This window comes from Mobula birostris, chromosome 25, assembly GCF_030028105.1.
Source record: "Mobula birostris isolate sMobBir1 chromosome 25, sMobBir1.hap1, whole genome shotgun sequence".
NCBI lineage: Eukaryota > Metazoa > Chordata > Chondrichthyes > Myliobatiformes > Myliobatidae > Mobula > Mobula birostris.
The window spans coordinates 29,378,777-29,400,350 of NC_092394.1; the positions used below are offsets into that span (position 1 = coordinate 29,378,777).

At 39.4% G+C, this 21,574-nt stretch overlaps 1 protein-coding gene across 1 annotated transcript in view; it reads left to right on the top strand.

Moving 5' to 3' along the window:
* LOC140187841 (protein-tyrosine sulfotransferase 1-like) overlaps positions 1–21,574 on the top strand; it is a 121,419-nt gene that overhangs the window by 82,517 nt on the left and 17,328 nt on the right. The window contains exons 5-6 of the mRNA XM_072243636.1: positions 15,629–15,788; positions 20,367–20,536. Coding sequence (XP_072099737.1) covers positions 15,629–15,788; positions 20,367–20,536 — 330 coding nt within the window. The remainder of the gene's footprint in view (positions 1–15,628; positions 15,789–20,366; positions 20,537–21,574) is intronic.

The window sequence follows — 21,574 nt, forward strand, 5'->3', positions numbered from 1 at the left end:
GTGCAGGCAACATGTTCGTGGACTAGTGGCCAGGCCCTCTTGTTTCACAATGACTATGAAATTACAGAGCTTAGCAGCAATAGTTTGTACAGAACAGAAGGCATTCAGCACAGTTATGACCTTTGATTATTTATAGAAAGATTCTGATTTTAGGGAAATTATGAATTATGAAGATAAGCAAACATTCCCCAAACTTACAATCAGTACCCATCATCTTGTGTCTATTTTTTAATCTGCCTTTTCATTGACCTTTCATACTTCAGCATGCATTACAACATACTGAGTGTAAGCTGTATTGCCGACATCATCAAGATTCAAGGGAAGTTCTTCTGACTTGCTGATGTCAAGTAACAAGGGCCACCCAGCTTATTATCTGATTTGAATTTATCAGCATTCTAAAAGTGACAGCAACACAATAAATCTCTTTGTGAGCAAGTTGCAGTAAAGCTACAAAATTCTGGCACAATCAGGATTTTAGTACTAAATTGGCAGCTTTTCTGGGGTATCAATTACTGTCACTGTACAAGTCGGTCCAAAAGGAAGCAGGGTCCTAGTGTATTAAAGGGAGCTCAGTAATCAGGCACCTGATGAATTGAATGGGAAATGAGGACCAGGTGAATGGAAACAATGTTGGAAACACTAGTGATGAATCAGAGGTCGAACCCAAATAGTTGGATCCCTGAGTAAGGAACAGATTCCATTTTCACAAATGTCTGTAAATCAATTTTCTCTAGAAGTCAGAAAATGTGCAAAAATCAGTCAGTATGGCAATCATGCATCCAGTGTCGCAATGACATCAGAAGCGCAGAAGACTGATAAGAAAGAGCAATTATTAAAAATGGAGCCAGAGAGGAAACCAGTTTTGTCACTTATAGGAGCAAACATACATTGAACTTTCAAATTCAATAATATTACTAGAGCTTTTTCATATGTCCATAAATCGAACATTCTTAATCCGAGGCGGCCTGTGTAAAGTCACACTATATTTGGTGAATTATGCTTTGTAATATACTGTCCCGGGGAAAGTTTTAACTGGCACTGAGGGGATATCACTGCTGAATTAATTTGTGGATCTTTTCAGTTAAGATCTGTAGTGCACTAGCTCATAAACAGTAATCTTGAGTTTCAAACATCCAGCTCCCGATACTGTCTCCTGTGCATTGGTGACACCCGATGTAAATTGGGGGACCGTTTTGTCGAGCATCTTCACTCCATCTGCAAAAGGGAGAATTTCTCAGTGGCCAGTCATTTTAACTCCATTCCCCATTCCCATTCCAACATGTCAGTCCAAGACCTCCTCTTCTGCCACAATGAGGCCACTCTCAGGGTAAAGAAGCAGCACCTCATTTTCCAAATAGATAGCCTCCAACATTGAGTTTTTATTCCAGTAATTTTTTTCTTTGTTTCTTTTCCCCTCCCTTTTCCCTCTTCTATTCCCCATTCCAGCTTCTTACCTCTTCGCAATTACCTATCACCTCCCCCAGTGCCCTTCCTTCCCCTTCTCTCATGGTCCACACCCAACTGGCTTCACCTATCACCTTCTAGCTTATCCTTCTCTCACTCCCTTCACCATTTTATTTTGGTGTCTTCCCCTTCCTTTCTCGTCCTGATGAAGGGTCTTGGCCCAAAATGTCAACTATTTATTCATTTTCATAGATGCTGCCTGACCTGCTAAGTTCCTCCAACATTTTGTGTGTGTAACTCAGGAAAGTGGAAGCTTTGTCTTCTTTCTCATATTCCCTTACCACATGAAAGGAGTTCATTTGTCCCGGCGAACTTAAGTCATTTCTCAGAACCATTCCATTTCCCCACTAATTTTGCAATGACCTATTCTTTCACCCATGTCTATTAACCAACCGCATAGCTCCCTCCCTCAATTCTCCTATCACCCACTTACCCTGGAGCAGTTTACAGTAGCCAATGCACTACCAACCAACATGTCTCTGGGATGTTTGAGGAAACATATGTCATCTTAGGGAAAACATGTAAACAGACAGCACCAGAGGCAGAATTGAAAATTGGCTCCTGAAGCTGTTGGACAGCAGCACTACCTGCAGTGTGACTTGGCCACACTATGTCAAGAGGTCCTGGTTGATTTGCACCACAAATAGTTGGGCTACCCCTGATCCATGGTGCTGTGGACAAGAATTTACCCAGTCGAGAACCTTAGCTCTTACCTGTTTTCTGATCTTTGGAAACATTCCAGATGATTCAGAGTGAGATAACCATAAAACAGAATGTCAAGAAAGCCATGCTTTCACCAGTGTTTCTGCCTAACAGTATGGTAAGAACAGGAGCTAATGCAGATGATCCTTGTAGCAATGTTGGTCTGTACAATTACCCTTCCAGCTCCCTTGTTAATTGATATTAAAGCCTATGTGTTCAGATCCTAGACTTCTCCATATCCCACTCCAAAATTGCTCTTGACCTCCATCTTTATACTTCTTGCCCTATTTTAAAATCACCTTCATTTTTAATATCTTATACAGTACAATTTACTCCCCTTGAATATGTTACCATCTCTCATAGTAAAACACATCTCCCAATGGTGTTACTTTGACATAACATATTCCTAGAATGTAATGCCTGTATGTCGGTTTCTGCTCCTGTTGTACAAATAAGAACAACTCTGCTGAAAGACACTAATGATATGTAATCTGACTGTTCAGCTCACAGCATGCCTTATTTTTAACTTGACAAAATTAACCACACTATCCACCTACAAGGCCTCTGCACTGAGTTTCAGCTGTGTAGAACAGAAGCCATACTCTTTATTTTCCATCCTTCTGAGGTGGGCTTTCAATGCTTCTCTGTGAAAATGAATGATATTCTTCTTAACCTTGGTGTGATTTATGACCCTTAACTAAGCTTTGGACTACAGATCCACATCATCAAAATGATGGCCTGTTTTGAACTCTTTGACACCAGTTTCTGAAACCATTATCTCACGCCTTTATTACCTGTAGACTTGACTATCCTAAGAAACACCTGTTTGAACCCCTTCCCCCTTTACCTTACATAAATGAGATTATTCAAAATCTATCAATGGCCTATCTCACAACATCCTGCTAACCTATCACCCATAAAGTCATTAACCTCCACTGGGTTAAGCAGTAACTCAATTTTAAATCTCCATTATTTTTAAACCCTTAATAGCTTCAATGCTGCCTTTTGGGTATTTAATATTTCAATAATATTCTAGTAATCTTGTATATAGTTTGATTAAACATTCTTTTTTGTTTGAATAATTATTTACAGGTTATATGTGTAAATGCATAAATTGTATACATCTTGGGAGGCGGGAGGAGAAGGTGGCGGTGCGACGCAGCTCGCAGCAGCCACTCCGGTGGTGATGTCTGTTATTTGTCAAGTAGGGTGCTGTGCACAATCCTGATTTGATGGAGACGGACGTCAGAGCACGGAGGAACATCTGGAGAAACTTCTGAAATGCCTGCTTCACTGCTGCTGCTACTGTGTGGTCCAGAATCTCTGGAGGAGAAGGCCCCGAGTCCTTGGCTTTGCTTGTTGCTCGGTGGCCGGGGAGGGGTCGAAGCGCTCGGCAGAGGATGGCGCTCGGAGAGGCTGGTTGGAGGCTCGAAGTTTTGGGACGGACTCAGAGTCCGCTGCGGTCGGGTATTTCCAATGGTGCTGCATCGGCAAGTTGGCGGCGCTTGGAGGTTCATGGCAGGGAGAGTTTCTCCCCTCTGCCGCCTGCATGAGATGATGAGGCTATCAGAACTTTGAGACTTTTTTTTTACTGTGCCCATGGTCTGCTCTTTATCAAATTATGGTATTGCTATGCACTGTTGTAACTATATGTTATAATTATGTGGTTTTGTCAGTTTTAGTCTTGGTTTGTCCTGTGTTTTCTTGTGATATCATTCTGGAGGAACATTGTATCATTTTTTAATGCATGCATTTCTAAATGACAATAAATGAGGACTGAGTGTCCTCATAATCTAATCTAATCTAATCATCACACTACCATGTGATATGTGCGTTCTTCACTTAAGGCCCATATTTTGGGCTCCTATGTCTTCCTTTGAATAAATTTAATGTTTTAAAGTCACAAAACATAACATTGACGACGAGGTATTTTTAAAACAAACCCAAGACGACTACCAACCTGTTAAATGCAGTGAGGAACGGTGAAACAGAGGAGCACGTGTTCTTCGGAAGAAAAGACACGATTGAGTTAAAACAATAAAAGGCTGCAAACAGAAGAGTGAGTACTGGGTGATGGCAATCATAAAAAAAGTACAGAAATGGCTGGCTGTGTCAGAAAAAATTGATGAGTTTGATTATACTTTGGGTAATTGGCTCATGTACACTGAACTTAGAGCAGTATTTTGAAACAAGTGAAATAGCCAATGAGAAGTGAGTGCCATTTTGCAAAGTGCATTGGGTTTAAAGGCAAACAGTTTGCTTTGAAGTTTAACTGCTTGAACTAGACCTGCAGAAATGAGCTTTGCTGATATTGTAAAAGTAACGCAGGAACATTTAGAACCAAAGCCATTGTTGATTGCAGAACATTTTAAGTTTCATAAAAGGAATCAAAAAGAAGGGGAGTCCATTTCAGTGTACGTGGCTGAATTGAAGAAATTAAGCCTTGACAGTACTGTAATGGGTTTAATGATACACGAACAGATTGTTTAGTTTGTGGAATCTTAAAAGAAAGCACTCAAAAACAGCTCCTATCTGAAGCACAACTTACATTTAAAAGAGCAGTGGAAATCACTGTATCAATGGAAACTGTAGACAGATGCAACTGAGTTGCAGTCAGGAATGAAAGTAAGCATGAACAAAATTGCAACATCTGAACAGAAACCAGCCTGGCCGAACAAATTGTGTTACCACTGTGGCAGGGGCTCACATACACCAGATCAATGCAGATTTAAACGCACAACTTGCAGAAAATGCAACAAAGTGGGACGCATACAAAGGGCATGTCGAGCAGACAAATATAAATGGACTGCACAGGGAAGAGAAAAAGCTAAAAAGTTGCAGTTACAAAAAGAGCATGAATCTCCATGCTGTTGGTGGAAAATCTGATAATGATGAGAGTGACACAGGACTGTATAGCCTTAAGATTTAAAGTATGAAAATTAACAATATACAAACAATATGGCTTGTACCGGAAGTGAATGGTAAATTGATTAAAATGGAATTAAACACTGGTTCAGCTGTTTCAGCCATTCCACTAAATGAGTTTGAGAACCATTTCAAACATACTAACTGAAGCCTGCAGATATCTAACTAAGAACTTATACTGGAGAAGAGATAACTCCTGTAGGAATGACATCTTTAACAGTAAAGTACAACAACCAACAAGGCACATTGAGCTTGTATGCGGTGAAAGCAGAAGGGCCAACATTGTGGGGCATGATTGGCTGAGACAATTACAACTTGATTGGAGGTCCATCCACCATTTTCATGCCACATCCCCTGCAATGAAGCCATATGAAAGCAAATTAAGGTACTGGATGATGCATCAACTGTCTCATACTGTACATCATGAACTGTTCCCCAAGAGAGGGCAAGCAGGTGTTGGTGTCAATCTCTGTGCCTCTGGTTGGAAAGTATATTGGACCAAGGAAGGACCATGCTGCTCAGAGGTTACATAAAAGTAATGAAAGCAGTGGTCAAACTATCATAGTTTTGTAGGTAGCATATCTGAACAAGCTGCTGATATGTTAATCAGGAAGTTACTTGCGCAATGTGGCTTGGTTTTAAGCTGGGAGAGAGTTCAAGGTTATCCTTCCCTTCATAAGTTATTGTGCATTATGTGTGTTATGTGCACCACTGCGTTTTACACCTTGATTCGAAGAAACGTTGTCTTGTTTCTATATACATTATATGGTTATATACGTTAAATACTAATAAATTTGACTTGACATGAAGGAGTTTCAGAAATTGCAAGCAGTCTGCTTTTGTGAGTATAAAGAGCCAGAATCTACTTTGTGTGCACTACGGTTATTGCATGAACTTCAAGCGGGTGACAAAAAGCTGCTTGTAAAAGTAATATTCAAAGACCAAAGCCCAGCTGTGTGAATGGAAGGCGAAGAGAAAAGGAGTCAATGGAGATTTGAAAACAGAGGATCTGTCAGATGATGTTCTGAATGTGGAAACCAAGAAGAGATATCAGATCGTAAAGGGAACAATAGAAAGATTAATAAGAGGAGACTCCAGTGAATCAAATGGACCTTTCCAACATCAGAGTGCACAAATTAGAAGAAAAAGGAAGGAAGAGAAGGGGAGGAAGAATGTGAATGAGAATGAGAAAGGTGTGAAAGAGAGATGGAACGTGAGAAAGAAAAAGAAAGGGATCGAAAAAGATCCCAGAGAAAGAAAAGAAGAAGGGTGCCCAGAACTGACAGAACTACTTCCTACAGTATCAGAGTCAACTCCTACAACCAACACAGAGGCCCCAGAACCTGAGATTGTTCCACAGTCACAAGTCTCACCTGCCAAGCAAAGTGATCCCCCTTGTCAGGAAAGATGTTATCCCACAAGAACAAGAAAGCCTCCACAGCGAGGAAATCTTTCAGCCTGAATGGGACAAATTAAAATTTACTATGCTGTGGATGTTGGAATATAGTTGTTGCATTATTTAATATACTGTGTGAATAGTTGAGAAGCATTTTCTATTGAGGTGGAGTTTATAGCTAAGCAGGGAAGAGTGTTGTGTATTTAATATTTCAGTAATATTTGAGTAATCTTGTGTGTTTATATTTATATGTATATATATGTGTGTGTGTGTGTGTGTATATTATATACACGTATATATATATATATAGATATTGATATATTGGTTGATTAAGCATTCTCGTTCATTTAAAAAATTACGGATTATATGTAAAAATACTTTAATTGCATACGTCACCACAGTACCACATGATATGTGCGCACTTAATTTAAAGTAAACTCAAAGTTAGACTCACATTTTATTTTTTGGACACTGTATCTTCCTTTGAATTAGTTTAATGTTTTGAAGTTACAAAACATAACACTCCCTATCTCTGTAACTTGTCTTATGCAGAGAAACTGATAAAATATCTGCCTTCCTGTAGTGCAGGCCTCTTGACCATTCCTGATTCAGTGTGGTACTTTTGGAAGTTGTGCCTTCAGCTGTCCCAGCCTTAATCACAGGAGCTCCCTACTGATTCTCTTTAGTCTGTTAATTCACTTTCCTCCTTTAAAAAAAACTTCTTAAAATCTATCTCTTTGATCAAGATCTTGGTCAACTGTGCCAATATCTAGTGTCAGATCTTGTTGATTCACACTCTATTAAAGATGAAATATAATTGCAATGTATTGCTATTGCTGTTGTTACTGCGTTTCTCATTTCCACGGGGAATGAGTCAAAAAAATGTTAGATGCAATGCATTTCAGATGTACAGATACCAGTGTCAACAGGACTATTTGTTAACTCAGCTGAGAATGTAGAAGTTGTGACCGTCATTGAAGCAGATGTTGGAAACATCAACAGATCATGCCCAAATCATTTTCTCTCAAAGAAAATGCTCACACGTTTCTACAAAAGGCAAGCAGAGAGAGAGATCACAGAGCACACCGTCACCAGGTAATGCCAGATTGGATTAACAGATAATTTAATACATTTTGGTCACTTACGATGAAGCAAAACAAATTAAGATAAGATTAAGATTAGCTCATTTGTTACGTACAGTTAAATGCATCATTTGAGTCAACGACCAACACAGTTTGAGGATGTGCTGGGGATGGCCTGCAAGTATCACTATGCTTCTGACGCCATTATAACATGCCCACAACTTCCTGCCTGTTTGTCTTTTTGGGAATGTGGGAGGAAACTGGAGCACCTGCTGGAAACCTACATGGTCACAAGGAGAACATACAAACTCCCAACAGACAGTGGTTGGAATTGAAATCCAATCACTAGCGCTGTGATATTCAGGGACTGAGACAATAATAAAATTGTTTTTTTAAAGATTTCCTCCACGATCTAATTTTAAATTTTTGGTACATTTTTTTTTCTTGTTGGCAGTTTGATGTTTATCTTTAGAAGCTTTTTTATGACGCATGGCTCCGGGGTTGAACATCTAATGGGTTTTTTTCTCTTACTTTTCCTTGCCTAGTAGGGGTTTCTTTTCTCTTTTTTTTTGTCACCAAAATTTTTTCAATCTTTAAAACAATTTTTTTTTCTTGAGACATTGTAAGTGTTGCCTACTTCGATGTACTCTTGTTAATTTTGGATAATAATAATAAAAAGATTTGAAAAGAAAGAAAATTGAAATGTATTGGCACGTAAACATGTATTGGATGACTTAGAAAGGTAACTACTGATTATGGTTTGAAGACCCAAAATCTGGTCTTGCAGGATCAAGCTTCCTTTCTGCCGCTGTATGAGAATAACTCTGACTTTACATTAGTACACTTTCACGATGCTGAAGTCCCGGCTGGAGCAGAACAGAAGATTTCAATACAGCAATGAGCCTTGTTTCACGATCCTGGCAAGAAATGTTTTGGCAACTTTGTCTCTGCCTTTTTAAAAGCCACTTATGTATAATCATTCCAATGTAAGATTAAAATGAAAACACTCCTCTGTAAAACTTCGCATGTCCTTCACATTTTGTTCTACTCAGGGCTTTAATACACTGATGCTTAATAATATTTAAATACCATAACATTAAAAATATTGTTGCACCTCACTGATATTTGTTGCTTACGAGTCATTTGGGATGACTTAAGAGCCTAAATCAATGGTCTAATAAAACCCATGTATGCAATGGAATATCTGCATGTGTTGGAGATTTTTAACAGAAAGTAAGTTTTAATCGCAAAATAACTGAATCATTGTGAAGCAGATAGATTGCACACTCTCAGCTCACAATATATGTTACAGTAATAATTGCTCTTTAAAACCACTTAAATTGAAAAAATCAAAATGAATTGGGAATTGATCATCTTATAATAATAAGCAAGGTTGATTATCATACACATGAAAGATAAGCCTATATATTTAGATAATAATAGTAATAATAAGTATTGATCCTGAGTAGAAAATTATTTCTTTATAGCAGCAACATTTAATAACACACAGCAATAATAATGAATATAATCATAATATTAGTTAATAATAAATTACAAAATAATAATATACACAATAATGATTTACCAATGTGCAATAATAATGTACGGAATAATAGAACGGAGACTATTGTACTATGGTGAGTGTTCTCTTGACACACAGAGATGAACTGTTGTATATGCTTATTGCATTTGGTAGGAAAGATTTTCTGTAACAATCCTTGTGACAGTGGAGCTGAGTGAATCTGTTTGAAAGGGTGCTCCACTGCTTATTCAGTAGGTCTTGGAGAGGATGTGCCTGATTGTCCATAATGGATAACCGTTTGTTTAGTGACCTCCTTTCCACCATTAACTCGAAAGAGTACGGGTTGTAGCCAAGGACAGATCCAGCCTTTTTGATGAGTTTGTTAAGATAAAGATTATACATCTGAGATCTGCTAAAGCTCTGCATATGTATCTAATGTATATTACATATTACATATGAGTTTTATTTGTTTTTGTTTTTGAACTTCACGCACTGGAGGTTTGCATTTTGATAACATTGCGCCACAAGTCCTCCACGTTAAACAATGGGCTCCTTCAAATTTTCTTTACTCCCCATTCAACTCCAGAATATAAATATACAAATAGTTCCTAAATAATTCAAAATTTGCATCTATTTGCATCTGGTTTTCATGGATCCATTGAATCAAACCCACCATTTCAAGTTTTACTTTTATTTCTCTTTTCCTTTCCTGCCCATCTGTTCACCCTTCTTGGGAAATGGTCTCTCAACTTTTTTCTAGCTGTTCAGTCCACTTCCTGCTACTTTCTGAGGCTTTACTCCCCCTTAAGTTAGCCTCCATCTTCTGTCCATCATGCTCCTTGGCCTATCAAGTTAGTCACTGCCTCACTAGGGACAATAACTCCAAAATGGCTCATCCTACTCTCTTTATGATCTCATCCAGTATACTGCTTGACCTAATCTCACCAGTAACTTCCTTCCCAATCAGCACAGCCTACTATGCACTCTGCCAGTGGGTCAACTGTAATTGCTCTGCACCTCCACTGTGGTGAGTACTTTTTTCTCATTTTTTAATTACAAATTTTATAAAGTTATAATCATGTCAGGGCTTAAGTAAGTTAAGGGTTAAGTAATTGTGTAGCTAGTCTGAGAAGGATACACACCCTGCTGTTTCCATTAGTGTTGATGATCATTTGATAGAAATATTGTTGTTGCCACACTATCTATTTATTATTTAAGAAGGTGGTGAACTAAGATAAGTCAGACCAATATGATGTGGTCATTAAGCTAGCAGGGTCAAAAGAGTCTGCTCACAAGATTCAAAGTCTGTAGATGACAGGGTTGGAAGGTTTGCATGATCAATGTGAGAAAGATGATGGGTTTCCGATCAAGTTGGTGCTACTGAAGATGAGTGACTGCTTTCTGGTAAATCAAAAGGCAAGAGATTCGACTAAAAACATTACTTATACCATCTTTTCTGAAGCAAATTTTGGTGAACTATCGCCACAGACAGTGAGGAGGCAGGCTGGTTTGGGTGATGAGCCTTGCTGGGGCATTGCGAGACGCAATGTGTTCGAGCTGGGGAAGCAGACAGAAATGGAGTGAGTGATTTGGAGGAAGAGTTCCGATGCTCGTCCGCCCTAACCCGAGTGCGAGTTTGGATCCCTCCATGTGCCAAGCTGATTTGGTGAGATTGAGAATGGCCTCAGGCTGAGCAGCCCAAGCATATTGGAGTGCCTTTATCTGGAATGTGACACAGCCTAGTGCTTGGACAATTTTAATGCTGGCACCGATTGAGTGGAAGCCTGAGTGTCAAGTGACGGTGAGCGCCAGGCTGATTTTGCTCGCTCTCCTGAAAAGGCTTATTCCTTTTTCCGCGATGCCAAGGCTGTGTACTGATCCAGCTGCTGTACGTTTCTTGGTGCACTGGGGGCCTCGTTGTGATGAGCTGGGGACTGAGGCTGGGGCCTACTCTGGCTGCTCTGGGAATGGATCTGGGGCTCAGTCTGGTTTGGAATGCTGTTGGCTTGCTTTGTGTTTTTATTTTCTCTCCCCTTCTCTACATGGTTTTTTTTGGTCTTTTTTAAAAAATAGGTTATTCAAGTTTCTTGCTTTGTGGCTACCTATAAGCAGACAAATTTCACGGTGTGTAATTTATACATTCTTTGATAATAAATGTGTTTTGTATCTTGAACCTTTGAATAATGGCCAAACTACAGTGAAGTGTTCACCTAGGCTCGTCAACTGACACTGGTCTTTTTGACCACTGGAACCAATAACAAGAACTGGGCTCTGTTAAAGACGATAAATGGACAGTGGGTGGCCTTGGGTTGAGGAATGAGAGTTAAAATTACACAAGTGGATAAAGATGCACTCAGGATTGAGGGCTACATGGGAAATTAGGAAAGCAAAGAATGGACTAAAGAAAGTGTCATCTGTGCCCGAGGAGTTCCTGAGAACAAGAGCTATGGGCTACTTATCTACAATCATACATTGTTTAATGCAGAATATTATACTTAATAAACTTGGAAACCTTTACGCAAGCTTCTGGCTGCTATTCATATTGTCTAGTGCAAGAATTGTCCTAGACTTAGTTCTTCAAAATGACTGCTCACAAATAATGTCCCTTGAGGTTCAACAAGTAAGTCTAGAGTATTACAACACAGAAGCAGGGTCTTTGGTCCATCTAGTCCTTGGCAACCTGATCCACTGCCAAGTCCCATCTACTTGCACCCGGACCATGTCTCTCCAGACCTCTCTCTACCATCTTTCCCTGTCCAAACTTCTCAGAAGTATAGCAATTGCATCTACCACTTCCACTGGCAGCTTGTTCCACAATCACACCACCCTCTGTGTGATGCGTGGTCCCGGTCTTTTGGGAAACCTGATGGTGATGCTTTCCTCACAAGTTTCCAGCCTGGCCACACCTTCCACCATATTTGCACACTGAGTCACATTGACCAAATGGTTCCTATCATAAAATAGGCTTATAAACTGTACCTCCTCTCTCATTTCCTCCTCCTTTGTGCCTCTCATCTGACTTCACTATTGCTTCCATTTAAAATCTTCAGTCCCTTTATTGTGAGTTGCCCTCAAAGCATTCCTTAATTTCTCCCAAAATATAAAGACCCCAATCCATATTCTATGCTACAGTCTTGAATTTGCATCTCACACAAATCACTACCCTACACCTCTTTGTCTTTCCAATGTTGCTCTTCATTTCTATGTCCTCACAGCTTCATTTCCTTATTTGGCCCTCGAAAAAAATTCTCTTTCAGTTCATTAAAACCTAATGCTAGTTGTGTAATCTTTGGTTCTCTATTTCCCACATTATTTCAGCAGACCCTGATCTGCTCACAAAACCTCCATCCTGGTCATTAACTCTAGTACAACTCTCCACCCTGGCCACTAACTCAATTACACCCACCTCATTGATTACTTAGCCCCAAACAGTAACGTTGAACAACTGGTCATTCACGGTCAGATATGGCTGAATCACGTGAAATGGATCCTGACCTGTTCAAAACTTCTCACTGTTTTAGGGCCATTCTGGAATGGTGACCAGTAAATCTTAATCAATGCTCTCTCCATCATCTCCTCCAACTTACTACCAATAACGAAGAGCTGATGGATACTTTAGATAGCAAATGGATACCATCCAATAACCTTGCTGTCTTGCTTTCCATCCTTTTGCTAAGTCTCAAAGTCAAATCTTCTTCATTTCTCTATATTTGCCCATGTCCTTCCCAAATCCATCTGGTTAATGAGACTAATCTAGTGATTTCACAATTGTCACTGGCCCATTAATCATCGAACTTCCCTTTCTTAACCCTTGATAGCTCATAGCATGAAGTATTCTCTTTCCTCAGATACTGGCTCCTCTTCTATAAATTTGCCAAATATTTAAGGACAGAAATTGACCTGTTGGCAAATATAGTCTTTTTTTTTTCATTTTATCACCACTCAAACTGACTGGGGTTTAATTATGTGTGCCCAGCAAAGAATGACTCTCAGGAAAAGATTGTGACTACATTGTTATAGCCCTCTCTTTGATCCGTTGAAAGTTCAAAGTAAATTTATTATTAAAGTACATATATGTCACCATATACTAGATTTATTTAGATATATTAGATTTATTTTATGAGATTTATTTAAGATTTATTTTCTTGCAGGCATTCACAGTAAAAAAAAACACAATAGTCGATGAAAAACCGTGCACCACAAAGACGGACAAGTGACTATTGTGCAAAAGACAACAAACTGTGCAAATACAAAATAATAATAATAATAAATAAACAATAAATATCAAGAACAGGAGTTGCAGAGTCCCTGAAAGTGAATCCATATGTTATGGAATCAGCTCTGTGTTGGGGTGAGTGAAGTTATCCCATCTGGTCAAAGAGCCCTGATGCTTGAGGGGTAATAACTGGAATTTCAGATCAAGCCTTCTACTGTTCATCTTATTTCACTTCTTGAGAAGCTAGTTGTATTTTGAAATAATTTATTAAATTTGCTTGAACAAAGGTTTGTAAATGATATTTACACTCTGAAAATACATTTATTTACAGTATTAACTTATATTTTTTTCTGAAGACATTTTGTTATAGTGAGGGCCAAGGGGAGTAACATCATATCACACAGTGGATAAAGGGAGGGCGGGGTTGTGGGGAGAGAGATTTCCACTTGAAAAGAACCTGGGACATGATGATTCCTCTGGGGAACTGAAGGTGTTCATGGCATCAGAGGATGTTGCAGCATAGAAACAATGCAATTGTCACATCAGCCACGTGGGAATGCTATTGTGAACTATGTATTTTTAAAACTTATAATGTTAGAAACCTTGTTTTCAACATTGCTTTCAATATTTCATGTATTATCTTTCAACACAAGCAGCTAAATCTGAATCTGAAAACAATTTCTCCATTGATTGGCAAGAGTATTATTTTTTCTGGTCTTTTACAAGCATTGGAAGAGATTTATAGAAAAGTATCTAAATTGTTCCCATCTGCTAGTAACAACCAAAACCTCATTCTGGCTTTTAAAATTAGACAAAAACATTTGGACTTCATTAACAAATAATAGTTCCTTGATACAACTTAATATTTGATAACGTGTCTGTGCGAATGTTAGTTTCAGCAGGTGATGGGCACTGAACTTGGAATATAGGCAGAATTCAAGTCCTAATAATACTGAGCTCCAACAATGACTCAAAATAATTACCTGTAATGTACAACACTGCAATTGGAAATGCAATACCATAATTCAATTTAAATAATTGAAAATTTGGACAAATTAATAGTTTTTAGATTATAAAAGGGAGACAAGAAGTTCTGGCGAAGGAGTTCCAAAGAGTATGAATTGTTTCATTGCCATTGAAATATTCTTCAAATTTCGTGTGTTGCAGTGTAGGGAATGTCATAAACAATTTATGTGCATGCTTCCACAGACCGTGATGAAATAACTGAATAGATCATTTATTTTCAAAACTATTTGAGGAAAAACTTTGGGCAGGATATGGGAAAACATTTAAAGTGCCACAGAATCTTTTTGGCCCTATGAGTATAAATCACAGAAACCAGCAAGCAGGTTGAGAAAGTGGATAAAAACAAGCTATGAAAACTGTTTACTCTAGGTAAAGAGCATAAGAGCCCTTGAAGTCATGATAAACCTTCATAAAACATTGGCTTGACAGCAGCCTGAGGATTATACTGTATTTGGTTCTGGGCACCAAACTTTAGGAACGATGTGTTGGTTTTACAGTGAGTCAGGGGAGGTTTACCAGAATGATCCAAGGGATTTTATGTAGAGAGCTGAAGAAGCGAGAGTTGTTCTCGATGCTGTGAAGTAATCTGATAAGGTCCAGAGTGTATACACAAATTGTTTCCATAGATGCAAGGATTACATTGAAAGAGAGCGATTTTGAAAGGAGTGACAAATGACACAAGAAATTGCTGCTTTATTTCCCCACGGTTAAATGGTGAGGATCTGAAATATACTGTCGGGGCTTTACTGAGCAGCTGATATTAGAAAAGTAGAGGAATTCTGGCCTGCAAAAAAAAGTCAAAGTTACCCAGAAGACGAACTTTCAAAAGAATGGACCTGAAAAAAAGTCTGGCAAAAAAATAGAGAAATTATATTAGGCTGTTACAGTTTTTGTTTACGTCTAGTTCCATTTCTCTTGCCACTCTCTCCAATAAGAATTAAATTGATTTAGGATATTTAATATCCAATTGCAAGGGAATGGGGAATACATGCTATAAATGACATTGCAATGTTCCTTTGCCATGATACACTGTAGCTTTAAGATTCTGCCCCGAACAGCAAATGAAATCTGAAGGAACTGGGAGGTTGCAGCTGCGCGGTGAAAATCCAGCGGGTTAGCCCACCTTATTGTAGAAATGCTACCGCTTGCTGAGTGATTACACAGCAGAAAAACAAAATCGCTAATACATTTGGAATCTGGCACCACCGTCAATGCAGATGCAGAGGGTGATGGCCATCGAAATGATCTGCAGTCATTAAGAAGTAACTTTTGTCCCTTTTGTTTTGCAACAGTAGCTTTTTTTTATTGACATTGCACAAGGCGAGAGTGATGGTGGTTATTTCAGGACCCAAGGGAAACCAGCAATCAGATGATACAATGTCGGCTTCCGAGGCAGAAGACGACGCTGGGAAGCCAGCTCCCAACCGACCCGCAAATACATTGATTATGCAAAAGGTAAGGACGGCGGTTGCATTGTTGGACCCGTTGATGCTTCTGCTGTCTGCGTTCATTCTTCCAAGGAGGAATTTCCCGGTGAATGCATCCCACTCCGATAATTTGCAATCTTCCAGGATAGAACCGGCACCATCGATTTTAAAAAAAAACAGGCTGCACATTTGCAGATTGGCACCGGCAAACCCTTTCTTTGCGCACCCGGTTTGCTTGTCCTGGGCGATGCTGCCCTATCATTGGATGCATCTTCTGTCAATCGCAGTCCTCGTCGCCCCGCTCAGGGTGACCTGAAAAGGGTTTTGCTGCATGTTTGTTATCTTAATCGTGCTGCAGGGCGAATATGAAAGTTAATTTTAAAAAAATATAGCTCACTGATCTTGAACGCAGTTAGCAAGTTTATTCTTTGGATTCGAGGCAAGGAAGTACTCCCCGATTTTCAGTTGGGAGGTGTAGGTTGAAACCTCGCTTGGGCTCAAAGCCTGAGGCTGAGAGTGAGTCTGGCAGCCCTGAGGGGTGGTGGGGGTAAGTGAGATGGTGGCAGGCAGGATGGAGCTGTATTGCTGGGTTTACTGTTACGCTGAGGGCCCTGGCTAGTCCTCTGGGATAGAGATAAACGCTGCCTTACTACTGTACTATTACTGGGGGGGGGGGAGGAATAATCCTATGGAATGGCTAATGTTTACCTCTCAGTTCACATAAATAAATCATATGGTCGATATGGTCTGTATTATAAAGACGACACATAAGGAGTAAAGTCTAAGAGTTTTGGGTCATCAGGGGAGTGAGATGTGTAAGGTAAATGTAGTGTTTATAGAAAATAAAGCAACTTCTGGGCCAGGCAGAGAAAATTAATACTGACCAAACAGCAATTACTTTCTTGCTGGTTTGTTGGATTTCATGAATTTTGAAAAATATTTTAATGTTCTAAATATTTGCTATTGGACTCCACAATGTCAATGGTAAATATGCACTGTGACATTGTATTCTATATTCAAAAGATTTGCTATTGAAATGTGAATAACTTCTAATTACTGCATTTGCCATGATCAAAAATATTATTAATGGCAAAATCATAGGCTTACTTTAGAACATTGCCATTGTCAGGCCATTATTTTGGAGGGACAGGGGAAGAAGAGGATGCTGTCCAAGTTGCATGCCATCTTGGACAATGTCTCCCATCCACTACATAATGTACTGGTTGGGCACAGGAGTACATTCAGCCAGAGACTCATTCCACCGAGATGCAAGACTGAGCGTCACAGGAAGTCATTCCTGCCTGTGGCCATCAAACTTTACAACTCCTCCCTTGGAGAGTCAGACACCCTGAGCCAATAGGCTGGTTCTGGACTTGTTTCCGTCTGGCATAATTTGCATATTATTTAATTATTTATGGTTTTATATTGCTATATTTATACTCTATTCTTGGTTGGTGCAACTGTAACGAAACCCAATTTCCCTCGGGATCAATAAAGTATGACTATGAAATCTGGTGAAACTAGAGGCCTAATACTATAATGACTAAGGTTTTAAATTGTGCTGCAAGAAATCTGCATGGGGTCAGCACCATGCCAATTGCAGTCCAAGTTCAGCTCGCTGACATTCAAGCTCTTCCTGCTGCCGTCATGATTGAGTTGCAAAAGGAAATTTACAAAAGAAAAACGCAGAAAGTGCTGGAAACACTCACCAGGTCAGACAGCATCGATGGGGGAAAGAAAAACAGAATCAATATTTCAGGGTTGGGGAAGTGAAGTAAAAACTTAATTTTGATGTAAAGGTGGAAATGGAAAAGACAAAATATTGATGATAGGATGTTGCTGGGGTTGCACAGGGGATAAGTAGTGATCAGTATTGGTGGGAATTAAAGAGATATCACAGATAATGCAATGTAAAATCTTATGAAGTACACCTTGTGTGAATGGAGCAAAAAACTAAGCAAATATCACATGGCTTGGAGATCGGTGTTTGAAGATGAGCCAGGGAGTCATAGAAAACTACAGCACAGAAACACACCCTTTGGCCCATCCAGTCCGTGCTGAACCATTTGAACTCGCTAGTTCCATCGACCTGCACTGGGACCATAGTCCTCCACACCCTTCCCATCTATGTACCTATCCAAACTTCTTTTAAACGTTGACATTGAAATCACATCCACCACTTGCACTCTCACCACTCTCCGAGTGAAGAAGTTTCCCCTCAAATAATTCACCTTTCAGCCTCTAGTTGTAATCTCACCCAACTTCAGTGGAAAAAGCCTGCTTATGTTAACCCTATGTATACTGCTCATAATTTTGTATACTTCTATGAAATCTCCTCAATCTTTTACATTCTTGGAAATAAAGTTCTAACCTATTCAATCTTTTCTTATAACGCAGGTCCTCCAGTCCTGGCAGTGTTTGTAGAGTGTCCAACAAACTGTCCTCCAATAGATTGGCTGAAAAACAAAAATGCTGTGGATGCTCAAAACCTGAAATAAAAACAGAAAATTTTGGAGCTACGCACAAAGTGCTGGAGGAGTTCAGCAGGCCAGACAACATCTGTGGAGGGGAATGTACAGCTGACATTTCGTGCCAAGGCCCTCCATCAGGACTCTTTGTCTGTTGCTCTGGATTTCCAGTGTCTGCAGAATCGCTTGTCTTTATAAATTCTAGAGCTACCTAGCAGATCAGACAACGCCGTGGAGATGGAAACAGAGTGAACATTATGATGAAAGGTCTTCATCCTGAAGTGTTTACAGTTTATACTCTCTGCAGTTGCTGCCTGACATGCTGTCCCCAGCACTTTCTGCTTTTATATCAAATTACTCTGATATTGGAAGAGTGTTAATAGGTTCAGGGAGCACCAGTCTTTCAGGATGGCAGAATTTACAATCTCTCCATCATCACTCAGTTAGTGCCCTCACTGTCTTAGGAGTAAGTCATCCCAAACCATGTCGGCCCTGGCAAGACGGTGTAATTTAAAACCTTGCATTCTAAGCCAAAGCTGCCTGAGGTTGTTCTGTAAGTCAACTGTGCCCTCCTTCATTATGAGTCAGCAGAATTTCATTGATATTAAATGCTTTAAGAAAGGCAAAGGTAATTGGGATATTCACTGGATTATTGATATTTATTAGTTATTTGACATAACTTCATATTTACATTTGAACTCGAATTTTGATATTCCTTGGGTTTTTGGTCTTTTGTTAAAGTGGATGGTCAGTGACAGACAGAAGGTAAAATGAGAACTGGTATGGTGAACTAGAATTGGGTTTTATTGATAACATGGGTCAGTTGGCATTGGACAGATTGACTGACTGAAAAGTGGGTTTTGTCATCCCCACCCTTACACTTCCTTTTTGTCCTCTTTCTTCCTTACCACCCAAAATAGGTCAGAAAGCACAGAATCGTGAAAATCAATCTCCGTTTCAGTGGAGAGGGCAGAAAGGCTAATCCCGAGGCCATAATACTTCACCAGAAGGCCCTCTTCTCTCCACTGATGGTGTGATGGACATGTCAGGGTTTACAGAATTTTTGTTTCATAAACCACTCTTCCCTCTGGTATTGTGATTTCAGAAGCATTTAGTTTGGCAATCACATTTGCGTCACTTTTGATGGGAAAACAAAACCTGTCGCTGGCATTTCTTCACCAGATTTATGACACATTCTAGAAGATTGAGGAAGTACCTTGATATATCTGCAGTGTATAGCAGTTCATCAAAGTGCACATAAAATAAGAAGCCTTGTTCAAGAATATGGAATTTTAAAATGCCCACTGACCTTTATACTGTGGCCCTCCAATGAAAATAAGCAAACATTTGTTTGTTTCTTTTTTTTCCTGCTTAGTCATGCCTTTCAGTTCCTCCGTCTTTCCAGGATGTTTTGTTTCTGTTCCTGTTTCTATTCTCCAATTGGCTTTCATTGTTTCTGTCTTACTTTATTTTTGATCATGAATAGGCAAACTTAGTGCTTTAGTCATTAATAAAGAAAAATTAATGGGCATCATGGTAGTGTAGCTGTTAGTGCGGCACTGTTACAGCTCCAGAGAATGACTGTTCCAGAGTTCAGAGCTCAATTCCGGTACCCTTCTGTAGTGAATCTCTGTACGTCCTCCTTGTCAAATGCGAGGGTTCTCCCCAGGTGCTGCAGTTTCCTCCCACAGTCCAAAGATGTACCAGGTAGGTTAACTGGTCATTGTAAATTGCTTAGGTTGGAGTTAATCAGGGTTGCTGGGGCAGGGTGGCTCGAAGGGCTGAAAGTGCCTACTCCACTGTATCGCTAAATAAAAATTGGTAACATTTGTTCTGTTGAAAGTTATACAATCTGGATCATACTTTTATCAGCTGGTGTGGAACAGTGAACTAGATATTGCAAAATACAACAGAGGGATTGCTAATTTGAATGTGGAATGAAATCAGTACAGTGGAATGTTCTCACATCCAATAACCAGGTCACATCTATTTTCAAGAAATAATTACAGTTGTAATCAATAAAACAAGAAAAATAATCCTGTCAGTGTTTTCAAAATCAAGCTCTCAAAGAAAGTCTTAATCAAGCTCTCAAAGATACTTGAAAAGTCTTCTTTAAGTTTTACTCTTTGCCCCTGCAGTTCCCAGAGGTTGTTCCCCTGAATGTAGGAGGCATGCATTATACAACAAGACTCTCCACCTTAAGACGTTATGAAGACACGATGCTAGCGGCAATGTTCAGTGGCCGTCATCGTATTCCCACTGATTCAGAGGGACGCTTCTTTATTGATAGAGATGGAACCTACTTTGGGTATGTAATGATGTGGTTTAGTTTTTAAGTACCTTTATAAAAAAAAAGTCACTGTACTTAACCTAAATCTCCCTGATATAGATAAGTAATCTTAAAGATGGCTGTATGATGAATTTGAGACAAGCTAAATACTTAAAGATTTTACTGTAACTTCTGTTAGGACAATGATTTCTAAGATTGATCCTGGTTCAGTCATGACCTTGGGGACTGTCTGTGTGGAACTTGCATATTCTTCCTGTGAATGCACAGGCCTCTTCGAGGTGCTCCCCATCCCAAAAAACTGAGAGTTGCCAGATTAATTAGCGTCTATAAGTTTCTCAAGGTTTAGATTCGGAGGAGGTGATCGGGGTGTGGGATGAATAAGATGGGTTTGAGTAGGATTAGTGTAAAGATGGCTTCTTGGTGGTTGGCACAAACTTAGCATGTGGAAGGGATTGTTCCATGCCGTACTGCTCTGTGTCTCTATCACCAAGTTTAGCTCCGTGTTACAAGGCTGGAAAACATTAGTTTGTTTCATTGCTTTTACTGAGTTTGCTGAGTGTAGCTGGATTGAGAGTCGAGGTACATCAATTCAAATTAATAGGTTGAATTTTAAAAGGGAAGAACTAAAATTAGGCAGGGAATCTTTCTCGTCACTGTCCACTGACATTTTCTGGAATATCAGCCTTGGTCTGTGTGATCAAGAGACTTGCTGAGAAATGAGGAAATGAACTGTGTTCAGATCTCACCTCAGATCCTGCAACACTTGCTTTGGAAAGGATATAGTTCAAATTCACAGAATTATAACACAGTTATGGAGTTAAATTATATAACCAGATTGAATAAAGTTGGCATGTATTCCCTAAGGCTTGTACTGTAATGAGATAAGTTAATTGAATGTAACATGCAGATAGATCCAGATAAGCACTTTCCTCAGGTGGGAGAATCCAAAAATTAGAGCTGAGCTATTTGAGGTGAGGAACCAGTAAAATGTAATCTGGAACTGCCTTTCCCACAGGCTGTTCTACTGGGTTAATTGAAATCTTCCAAGGTGTGTGG